The sequence below is a fragment of the Solanum pennellii genome, chromosome 4 (assembly GCF_001406875.1).
Source record: "Solanum pennellii chromosome 4, SPENNV200".
In the NCBI taxonomy this organism is placed as follows: Eukaryota; Viridiplantae; Streptophyta; class Magnoliopsida; order Solanales; family Solanaceae; genus Solanum; species Solanum pennellii.
In genome coordinates this window covers 1,890,251-1,903,454 of record NC_028640.1, presented here as the reverse complement: position 1 = coordinate 1,903,454, position 13,204 = coordinate 1,890,251, and the positions used below count along the sequence as shown (strand labels likewise).

Sequence of the window (13,204 nt, the reverse complement as noted above, 5' to 3'; positions counted from 1 at the left end):
AAATATACTAGGTGATTCTTTCTATCGATACTTGTTATAGGTGGGAGGTGGCAGCCTAAACAAGTATTTCGTGGAATTAGTCGAGCTGAGTAAAAGTTGACTCGGATACTACTGGCTTTAAAAAAAATTGATTCTTGTCATTGAAATCTCTGTAAAATTAAAGACAAAACCAATTTTTTTTATTTAGCATGATGAAAAAGTTCGTACGACATATGGATCATTTTTCAAACCATTAAAGGTATAAAATTGATCGTTTTATTTTATTTTTATAAACACTAATAATTACTCAAAAAAGCATTTGATGAAAATTTCGTCACTTTGTGTAACCAAGATTCCCCACTTTTTATTAACAAGAAAAAGCAACAAAAAATAAAATGTAGAGAGAAAAAGGGGCCAAAATCCCATCAAATCTAATCAAGAAAATCATAACAAATGCTAATCATGAAAATTAGCTGTTATTGCCAAAAATCATTCCCCTTTTCTTGGGTGAAAATAATCATTTACCTAGATTTGCTTTGCTGGATTTTATATAAAATAAAATAAAATGTTTAAAGGATAATAAATATTAATTAATTTCTAATTTATTTTTTAAAATTCACTACCATAATGAATTGTACTATTTGTACCGCGGAAAATGAGCATGCTTTATTTATTTTGTAGTAAAAATAAAGATTCCTATGATGATATTATTATTAAGGGATAATAGCAATTTTAGTCCCTCGATATTCGACTAAGCGCATTTAATAATTAATTGAAATGTGTGGTTATATTTGTGCTAGTATTATTTTTAGAATAATATTACCTTCAAAAAAGAATTAATAACATAAATTTATCATAGCACATGAGTAATTAATGAGTAGAATAATTGATAATCATAATAAATTTGTGAACATATACTACTAGAAAAGGGATCAATAGTATTTATTTCAATTTTCAATTAATTAAAGATTAAATATGATTAGCTAAATAACAAAAGAATCAAAATAGAAATTTACCTATAACGAAGGAGGTACCAAAAGTACTATTAACCTTATTATTATTAATTATAAATGCCCTGTGTTTTTTCGAATCTATTTACGTACTATTAGACATTTGACATATGTAATTTTTCTTCAAAAAGTAATAATTAGCTTAATTGAAATGTTAAATCAGTTTGACTAATAATTACTAACGGGCTAATTACTCTCTCCGTCCGGTATTGTTTGTCATGGTTTCTATTTTTAGAATCAAACTATAAAAATTTTGACTAACATTTTAAGATGCATTTTTTCATCATAGTAATTAGTAATATGCAAAATATTGTTATCTAATTTTTTTGTTTTAAAATATCGAATTAATATGATCTAATTTACCTTTAAAAATTAGTTAAATTGACCTTTAATAAGCATAACATGACAAATATTTTCGAACGGAGAGAGAACTAATTGGGTAACACAAGTTGTAAATTGTCTTGAAACAGAAAATCCGTGTAGCACAAGTTGTAAAGTGCATGCAAAATTAAGTCAAATGATTAAAAGAAGTCAATATTGAAACATTAACGAAACTATTTTGTCAATATTTCATTTCATAATAAGGTAATTTTTTCAAGCTTTAGCTTCCTAATAAAACAATAACATGTTTGGCTTAATTGATTAAACATAGCTGATAAGTATATCTATGATAACTGATAAAAGTTTGAAATTAATTTATAAATAAGTAATTATGTGTTTGAATTGAAATGTTAATTTTGATTATAAATATCTTAATATTTTTAGTTTCCTGTTAAATGGTTGAGACACCATGTCTTTATTTTATGTTTTCCGTTATTTGCCTTAGGGATTGTAAAAGGGTAATAAAATTTATCCGTATCAGATGTTTACGTTAAGTTAATATATGCCTTAGTTTTATCACACCGGACGTTTATATCAAATTATGTGTTTAAATTTATAGTTTATTTTACTTCATCAAATCACGTAATAATGAAAATTGCATTAATTTGATATAAACACCTGGTGTGATAAAACTATTTTTGCATTAAAAAAGAAGTGTTAAAAATTGGTTTTAGAAAAGTTATTCCTAATTAACAGAAAAAGGTAAAGAGATAAAATAATTAAAATAATATATATATATATAAAGACAAGATTTTATATTAATAATAAAAAATCAATACATACATACCCAACAAGTGTACTATGAAAGAAAAAACTATAGTACAAAAAACCTATAGTATATAAATACAAGGATATTAACTCCTAAAAATTGCAAGAAATGGTTGGAGTATTAGCGGTAGAGCCGTCAAAATGAGCCCATGGGGTCGGCTCAATTTAATTCGTTATTGGGATAGAGTTGGGATAAGATTTTTCAAGCCCTTTTAAACCTAGGGCTTATAAGCCCGGTCCATAAAAGTCTTTGAGGCTTTATCGAGGCCGGGTTAGGGTCGGCCCATGGGACAATTTTTTTTATTAGGATAACTTATAATAATCTAACTAGTATATAATTTAATTACTTAAATACACACTATGTTGTAATATTACGAATCTTATCAGATTTTGGTACATCCATATACATATATCTCCGAATATATGGACTCAAAATTAGGTGAATATGTTTTAGATACACTCTATCAAAGTAGATTCACATATATCTAGAATGCATAGACAGAATCTCGCATCCCTCGCCTTCCTCAACTCTTGCTTATCACTTACTTATCTCACTCGCGTATCTAGTATGTGAAATATATGTTAATTACACTAGACTTTTTGCTGGTGTCATTAAAATAACACAGTTGTTAATCATATTTGATTCGAAATCTTCTCATTTTCTTATAAAACTATAAATTTGAAAAGAAAAAAATAAAAATAAAGAAGGGCTAGCCCGCCCCAGCCCTCGGCCTTTCAAGAGTTTGGTTGGGTTGAGCATATTCAGACCCTTCCGAATAAAGGGTTAGCCCGCCCTAAGCCTTCAAATTGCTTGGTCTGCGAGGCTTGGGCCGGCCCTTTTTGACAGCTCAAGTTAGTGGTATGTTTGGATTATTTATTTTTTAAATTCTATACATGAAACATAGTAGAAATTCCAAAATTTTCTTCCATTCCTTTTAAATAGTATACACCGCTAATTCAATTCGTCAATTCTAGAAGTTTCTACAATTTCATTCAATTACATAGCATTCTTCTTCGTGAAATACTAATAGTCATGTTTAATTTAATATATAGATGATCAAATGATTTTATTGAATTTTAGTGTATATCACCAAGTATAAACAAACATATCTAATCAAATAAGCTAGAATTGTTTTTATTTTATTTATGCATACTTATTGTTGTAGTATAATAATTTTCAAATGAGATGAAAACATAAATTAACTTCGCATAGTAATATTGTTATTTATAAAACTAAGCATTACTTCTAGATAATAAACATATCAGCAACATATTTAAGATATATTACCTTGGATGTTGTTTTAGAAACTCTATTTTAATACAAAATTTAAGTTATTTATTTTAAAGTTCTTGAATATTTCTTTTCTTTTTAATATAAGTTTTGGACCTTTTTTTTCATAACAATCTTCAATATCATATTAAGTGTAAAGAATATATCACAAAATTCACCATTAATTTCTTTTTTGAGCCTCAATAATGTAGATGTCTAAAAATAAATACTTGTATTAATTTCGCCCTCAAGCCATTTATGTATAGAATTACACTAAACATATTTTTAGTATATTAAATATATGTAACAAAAAAAAAATTAAACCCAATAAATCAACAAATAATCATAAAATTTCAAATCTTAACCCATAATATTCAAATTTGCAATTGAGGTGTTTACGGGTCGGTTCGGATCGATTATTGGTTAAAATCAAAATCAAACTAACTTAATCGGTTTTAAAATTATCATAACCAAACTAACTATAATATATATTTATCAGTTTCGGTTTGGTTCGGTTATTAACCATATACAAAAATAAAAGAACAAATTAATTCAAATTGTGAAGAAAGTGATAACAATCCATTCAAAACAAAAAAAAAATAGTTAGAATGACATAAATTATTGAACTTTTGATCACTGAAATTATTCTGATTAAAGCTTTAAATTCACTATATTGTCTTAGAAGAAATAGACGTTAACATTTTCAATCCCACAAAGAATTCTCATAGACACTCTTATACATGAAATCAATAAAATAAATGTTTTCATCTTGAATATTTTTGCTTTCAATAAGTAAATTAAAAAATTATAATGAAAATATATATAAGATCTTTAAAATTGTTTATAAAAATAATATATTAAGTATGTATATTAATAAAATATGTGTATATAATTCATCAGTTTGGTTCAATTCAGTTATTTCTTTAATTTTTTCGAATAAAACCATAACCAAATCAAATAATATTAGTTTTCAAAAATTTAAAATCGAACCAAACCAAATCCAATTTAATTTGATTTTTTTTATAAATTTAATTTGATTTTTTTATTTAAAATTATTTTTATCCAAACCGTGAACACCTCTGATCGCAACCATGACTCTTTATATTTATCCCCAAATATTACTTTGCCTTTTTTAAATTACTTTTTTTTAAGTACATAATCTCCCTACAAAAATAAAATTTTATTATTTTTATGTATATATTAACATTAACATAAATTTCAAAAGCCAAAGACGGCCGCCTCCATAACTCCGAAAGCATTGGCCGAAATTGGCGGGAAAAATCAACAGTTGAAACCTAACAACTACGCCTGACGTGGGCCCCTATTTAAATGATCAGACGGCTATCATTCCTTCACTTTCCCATTGCTTTTTATAAAGAGAAAAAAAAAGAAAAACTCTGTTTTCCACTTCTACTCAAAATAATAAATTCCTCTTTTTCTTCCATTTCACTAAAAAAAAAAAAACTCCACAAAAAATGGTTAGTATACAAATTAAATTTTCATATATATATGTTTTTAATTTGATGATATTCGTTATTGTTTTAGATTTTAAACTGTAATCAGATCTTAAATTTTCAAATTCAATGATGCGATTGTTGTTGTTTTTTGTGAAGCTAATCGGAGGTGAAATTCGAGTGATGAGTAAAGTAGATTGGATTGAGAATTTGCTTAGTATTAAGTTTTTCGAATCGTGTGGATATCACAGAGAATTGAGAAGAAATGAGAAGAATATGTTTTGTATTGATTGTAATCTCTGTTTCTGTAAGCATTGTGTATCTTCTTCGTCGCATTGCTTCCATGAATGGCTTCAAATCTGCAAATACGTTTATCATGATGTTGTTAGACTTCATGAGATTCAGAAACATCTAAATTGTGCGGAAATTCAGGTATGTTTTTTTTTTAATTCATCGATTTTTGCTCGTTTGAGATTCAAATTACGTAAATTTTGATTAGTACAATTTATAATACATTTTTGAAGTTGATCTAATTCAATTTTAAAAAATATTAGTCACATTAATCAATTAATTTGTCAATTCATGTAATTTTTAATTTTTGGTTTTTGTGTGTGTGTGAAAAATGAGTTTGAGTTCTATACCCACTAACCCTCTAAAAAGAAGCAATCATGTTTTAAATTTATTTATAAGATAAATATTGATGATGATTTAAAATGTCAATTACCTTTATATTACATATTATAGTTTAATATTTTTTGGTAGAATCAAGTCTTATTAAATAATAGTAATTATTATTAAGGTAAATTTCTATGATACATATTGATTGATGATTTAAAATGTTACTTAACTTACATGTAGAATAATTACATGTAAATTCTTATTATAGATAGTGATATTGATTGGTTTAAAATGGTAATTAGCTTAGATCACATATTCAAAATTAGCCCATAATGTTCCATGGTGAAAAAACAAATCTTAAAGATATTATCAATATTTTAAATCGATTTTATTCATATATTTTCTTTTCTTCAAAAATTTCATTTTTAAGCTATATAGTTAACATTTTTAAGTGTTAATTCATCCAAATGTACCAATGTAGTATATGTACTAATTAAAGAGAGATAGAAATTTAACTAGTTGGCTCATCAAAAATATAAAATAATATTTGTTATAAATAAAAAATATTATATAAAGTTAAATATCTTTTCAATTCTTTTTAATATATAAAGTTTATAGTGGTCTTGTATAGTAACATAGTAGTGCATTTCATCCTTTAGTTCTATCAAGTATTTATTTTAATATCTCAAATGATAATTGATTTTAATCCTTCAAACTAGAAAATTATACTATATGATTGCAAAGTTATAATTCATATTTAGAAAATTTCATTATTTTCTTGTATATAGTTACTACATTTAGGAATGTAGGAATGTAGTTAAATTTTCTTTTCAAACTTTTATGTTTTTCAATTAAATACAATAGAACTTTATTTGATATTTTTATATAACTTTGAAATATACTACTTAAAGCTTATTATCTTTTTCTAAAATTATACAAAACAAGAACCGAAAAATTGTTTTTTGTGACAAATGAATAACATTTTATCAAGGGAAAAGGGTCTGAAACATACTTCAATTTTGGTTGAAATTGCTGTTACGATGTCAAGACTTTATGGTTATCCTTCTGAAATATTAGTGTGTTTTTTATCTCCTGAACTATTTAATAGTGTATTTTAAAGGTATATATATGTTTGTGTGAATACATTACTATACTAAACTATTAAATAGTCCAGAAATAAAAAGTTTTCTTCAAAGTTTGGTATCGTAATAATAAATTCGATCAAAATTTGGATATATTTCTGATCCTTTTTCCTTTTATCAACTTTCAAAAATCTTTTACATCTTATATAATAAGATGAATTAAATATTGATTCCTACCCACAAATTTATAAACGTTATATGATAATATATAATAAAAGAATTGGTTACTCTTGGACCTAAATCAGACCGTATTAGTAAATATAACTTAAATATCAAAACAATAATGTTTCATGGTTCATATATATTGTTAGGAAGTGGTTAGTTCGTACATTAATTATGTTCGACTTAATAATACAAATATCATAATGAATAGATGGTATATATATATATTTGTCTGTGCGCACCCAAAGAGTAGCGATTGCAAATTTCTTTCTCCTATATAAGAATTTATGAGCTATAAATTTAATAGCTAAACATAATATTATTATTATTGTTATTATTGTTATTATTATAGTGTACATAAGAATCTTTCACTAATTTTATTTAGCAATAAATTATCACAAAATGATTTGATTTTGCAGACTTACAAGATTAATGGTGAAAAAGCTATACATCTAAATCCACGTCCTCAATCTAAAGATAGCAAAACTTCAAAATTAAAGGGGAGTGTAACTTGTGAAGCTTGTGGGAGACACCTTCAAGATTTACCAAATCGATTTTGCTCCATTGCTTGCAAAGTAAATTATCTCCACTTCACCACATTTTTTAATTATTTAATTTTAATTTTTCATCTTTATTAACGAAATTCAATAATTTTATTCTAGGTATCCATCGATGCAAATATTTGCAAAGGACGTCAGAAGAACTATATCTCCAATCAAATTTCGAAATTTGATCACTCGAATGAAAATGAATCTTGTATCTCTTTGAATGAGTCATCGGAGGTAATTCAAACATGGTGCATTTCACCTTTGAAACCAAAGAAGAATTTGCACAAAAGGAAAGGTGTTCCTAGAAGAGCTCCTATACGTTAAAAATAAACGTTATTACTAGTATTTTACTAGTAAAACAGAGACTCATCGATTAAAAAAAAAACTTATGAAAAGATCTATTACTATATTAACGTATGAAAATTGACCACAAATAGTGATGGTGAATATTGATCTTGCAATTTTATTTTATATTTTAAAGTATGGTTTCTAGTTGGGATGTACATGAACATATGATAACAATAATGTCAATCTATTATACAAAAAAGTATTCAATTATAATATTGAATGACAATCATTTTGAAAAAAAAATAGTCCACAATTTTGGGTTTTAGTTGGGTTGGTCGGTTTGTGATCCCCACCTTTTTGTCTGAGTAATAACATATTTTAGTGGTTGAATAGCATAAAAAATGGGGTCTTGACAGGCTTAATATTCTATATACATTATTAAATTTGTTTGATAATATCAATATTATAATTAGAAAAATTCTACCTTTTAGTTAAAATATTATTTTTGCCATAGTTCCTTGTATGAATTTGTCATATGATTCTCATTTTGTCAGCACAAAGGTGTAAACACATTAATATAAAATTATCTTAGGTTAAATAAAAAGAAAAGGAACTTTAGATTCAAATATATGATATGCATGTGTGATTTGATCAAAATATCTAGGGTGTATTAATTCAAACAAAGTGTGTATTGTTCATTAGTTTCTTTTTTTGGAACAATAATATAACTTTAAACAAAAAAAAAAGATTTTTAGATTCAAATATATATGAGATCCATGTGTTGATTTGGTCTAATTATTGGATGTGAATGAATGTAACCCAATATAATAAATTGTTGATAGTTTCTTTATTGGAATTTATTGATCTAAATATTGAAGGTGAACTTATGTAATCCAATATAATAAATTTTTCATGTTTCTTTTGTTAGGTTTTATTTTCCCTGATTTCTTATCATAAATAGATTTTTCTTTTAGGAAAAGGTTTTTGATTAACTAATCCTTTTTCTGGTAGAAAAAGGTTTAGGACTCTATAAATAGATGAATGTTCCTTCTAACTTAATCAGCATTCACAATGTAGTCTTTATGGCTTTGAGAGTTTTGGTTAGGTGGAGAAATTGTGGGTCACAAGCTTGATACGTTATCACTTGTGTGAACCTCCCATGTATTCTGAGTGAATTTGGTTGAGGTTGTTTCCCTCTGTATTTTGTACTCTCATATTTATAGTGGATTGCTCATCTCCTTTGTGGGCGTAGGTCGATTGACCGAACCACGTTAAATCTCTGTGTCTTTTTGTATATTTCTCGTTGTCTTCTTACTCGTGGTCTTTTGAGGTTTGCTTTGCTATCTTCTGCATTTACACTTGCTTATTTCCGGTCCTAACATCTTTTTTAGATTATATCATGTATATGTATTCATAGTACTAGTTTTTTTTTTAAAATCTTTAGAAAAACCAATAGTTATTATACATCTACTTTTATTATAGCAGTCCATTTGCTATATTCACTACTATTTTAGAGATTCAGAATCTAAGAACCCAAAATTCAACATTATTTTAATTTTTGAGTGTATTATTTTTTGAATTTTTTGGAATATGACTTATCGATCTTATTTAATCCATAATTTTATGAGTCCATTCATAACGATCATATTCATACATTATACAAGATTAACACCATTTTTTTCATGAAGTTCCAGGATTTTTCATATTAAAACAGATACATTCGTCATTCTTCTTGAACAACATCAAATTAAATTATTATTTCAAAATGATAAGCTCAATTACTGAGATTTTTAGCTAATGCATATAATCACGTACTTAAAACATTATAGAAAAATACTTATCGCATGATTATATTATTATATATATACTCCATATATGTAATAGTTCTAGCCTCTAGGTATCCTTTTTCATGAAAGGTCTCAACTTGTCATGTTATAAAGGGTAGGATGTTATAAGGTAAAAAGTTTTAAATAAAATATCATATTTTAAGTACTAAAAGTAAAAACATATCAGGTTAAATGGTTAAATTATTTTTACTACATTAATCTTTTAGAATGAAATATTTGGCATAGATGTAACTGGTAAGTGGTAAAGAATAAGAGTCGTAAATAATGATAAAATTGTATCTGTGTGATCTATAGGTCAGGAACTGGAATTATGAAAACAATCGTTAGTACTTACTTGTACTAAAAAAGATTGTCTATAACACATCTCTTAGAGTGTGTCTCTTTCCCTAACGTCCTTAACCCTAATTAACACAAGATATTTTGTGCACTGATATTTTATAGTTCTTATCGTTAAAACTTATCTTTCTTTTATTTTATTTTAATTGTAACTTAATTAGACCTCCATACCTTCCATGTGCTATTACAAGTTTATAAAAATGTTGTGTTCATACTTATTCTTCTCATTTGGAAGTGGCAGACAAAAAGAGTACATAAAGAAAAAAAATTCTGAATTTCTGGGACTAGGGTTTAGTGTTGTTTGATTAGTTTTCTACTTTTATGAAGTTTTTTTTTTTTTGGTTTTAGAAGTACAAAACAGCATGTGATATTAATTATTTTAATGGTAAAACTACATAATGGAGTTAGTAATAATATATGGTTTTATTAACCTAGAATATATATATATATATAATTAACCTGATATGGAGTGACATTGAAGTCCACTTTAATTTGTCTTTTAATAAGACAAGAACAGTCAATATTTAAATTTTGATAAAACAAAACCAATTAGTAGATTTAAAATTAAAATTATATGTGGATATTGCAAAGTTTCCAAACTAATCTTCAAAAAATCAATTTAATGTATTGTTAAACCAAATTTTGGAGAAAAAAAGAATGCTATGGACAGATGGCTTATAAGTATTATATATTTTGAAATTTTATTAGGGAAATTTAAAACTAAATGATAATAACTATTTACCAATTAAAGGGAAAAAAAAGGCGTTATTTCTTACTACTAACTTAAAATATACCTATGTTGAGGGGAAAATCGAAAAAAAAGAGAAATTTTTATTTAAAGTTATAGATTCGCCTCTAATTATGAAGTAAAGTGATCGTTTGTGCTTTTACAAAACAATAATAGTTAAAGTCAAATCTAATCTCAATCTTTTAGTATAAAGCGGACCAGGACGTTGGCCTGAGCAATGTACATGATATATATTTAGGCGCATAATAATATTGCAATATAATGTATTTGTGCACATAATAAAAAGTATATTTATGTATATACAATATCTCTATAGAGTAATACTATGCATCCATACATGTAAAATAATAATAAAATCATTATATAGTACCATTAAAAAATATTTTCAAATGTATATATACAATATTTCTGCCTTATTACATTTGCATGGACAATAAATGTCGCTTTGTGTATCTAATATACAAACAACCTATTATTAATTATATTATATAATTTTTTAAAACGATCATTATTTCGAATAAATAAAAGTCTCTTTTTAATGTGTCACATAAGTTTCCCATAAAAAACGTGAAGTAAGATCTATGTACATCAAACCGAGAAAATATTGAGACTAAAATAAGTGCTAATTTACTCTAGTTAAGTAATAAATGTTATATCAAAATACAAATTGAAGGAGACAAGTGTAGGATATGAGTTCCCAAATTCCTAGCCTTAGCTCACCAAGCCTTATTTTCTATTAATGTTAAGTGGAATTTATGAAACAAAAATAAATCAACATTTTTTATTTAACATTGTTTTGATTTGAATTTCTTGATTGAAAGTATATGGATGAATTTATATATATAACTTGAGGAAGATTAGAGGTGATTTGGATTAGTTTGGAGAAAATAATCAAATCCAAAATGCACTTGTGACAAGTACATATCTCAGGTGTATATCATGTATATCAGTATGCATCACATAAATATATGATAGACATCACTTCAGTATACGTATATGACTTTATATGTATCGTATATCAGCGTATATTACAAGTATATTGTCATTGACACACTAATGACGAGAGATAAATAAATATATAGTGGAATATACGTGATATACGCCAAATATAATATTGAGGGATACACATACGGAATTGTTAATTGTTAAAAAGGGAAAGTTTCACAAAATAGCCACTATAATAACTTAAATAGATTAATTAATTATAATTTATATATTTACGAGTTGTACCTATAGCTTATTCATTTGTATAATTCGCCTCTCGTTTGTTTAATCTGCAAATGTTTGTATAATTCACGTGTATTTGTATAATTGGGTTATTTTCGTTCATATTTGTATAAGAATAATTATTACGGTAGACTTTTTTTTGTATAAGTACAATATAGAAATATATAATTAAAATAACTACATACAATTACAAATTTATACAAAATATGGGCACAACGGTAGAAATTTTGATCTATGTTTCAGAGTAATACAAATTCTAAAATTATGCAAATATGTTCAAAACATGAAATAACGAATTTATACACACATAAACATCTGAACCTTAATAAGTTACACAAATTACGTTATACAAAGTGTGAAAATTAAATTTTGTACAAACTTTTAAAAGGTTAAGAAAAAAGATTGAACGCATCTAATAACAAAAGTGAAAAATCAAAGCAAATCGTTATAATATACAAATACAAATTAAATAAAGAATTGTTAGTGATTAATTATACAAACGTAATAAATTATATAAATTCGAATTGAAGCCTACATAATTAATGTTAAATGTTGGTTGTGAATTGTAAATTAGCTAAATTTATAACTATGTTAACTAATTAGCTAGTATGTGTTTAATTATTCACCTAATTTCCCTATTGTTATATTATCATATGAATGTTGATTTTTTCAACACAAACAAATTCTAGCTCCAAATTATCAAACCTTACTACAACAGTACCAGCCTAATTCTTAATTGGATAAAATCAATAAATAAAAATTTCCACAAAAGGCCCAAGTTGAATTGAAAGAATATAAGCTAATAAAGCTTGTTTAATATCCATCAAATCATCCTAAACGACAGAAAGTTGAAAATTATTGTAAATTTCTATTATGTATGTATTTAAATAAACTAAGATTAGTTGTGTGAGATAAGGTAAAACATATATAAATTAATATAGGTGAGATCGTGAAATTTTATTATTTTATAGAGATATTATTTAATTGATAAATTAATATTTATTTTAATGAATAGTTTGAGATTTGATGAAGTTAATTTTGATTATCTCAAAATCATAGTACTCTTATTAATTTATGTATCATATTTATCGATTTCACATAAAAAAAAATCATACATAAAGTACAACAAATACATCAAAATCATTGTATCTTATTAATTTCAACGTTGTGATGTTGTGATGATAAAATCTTTCAAGATGTATTATCGAACATAATTTATCGTAGGATTTTAGAAGGCTATGGAATTGGACAAAATGATCCAACAAAGATCAATGTTTTGGATGATATCAATTATCCAATTCTTGTTTGAACAACAAATGTTCGGCAAGAGACAATAAGAAATTGTTTCAATACTGTAAAAATTGTTCCGGAGATGCAATCTCAGTGAATATATATATATATATATATATATATATATATATATATA

The 13,204-nt window shown here is 25.5% G+C and overlaps 1 protein-coding gene across 1 annotated transcript; it reads left to right on the top strand.

Moving 5' to 3' along the window:
- The first annotated feature begins 4,852 nt into the window (after positions 1-4,852).
- On the top strand, positions 4,853-7,893 carry LOC107017234. Its single transcript, XM_015217503.2, has 4 exons — positions 4,853-4,886; positions 5,022-5,294; positions 7,204-7,359; positions 7,447-7,893. Exons 1-4 carry the CDS (start codon positions 4,884-4,886, stop codon positions 7,654-7,656), a joined length of 642 nt encoding a protein of 213 aa, XP_015072989.2. The 5' UTR covers positions 4,853-4,883; the 3' UTR covers positions 7,657-7,893.
- Positions 7,894-13,204: the final 5,311 nt, after the last annotated feature.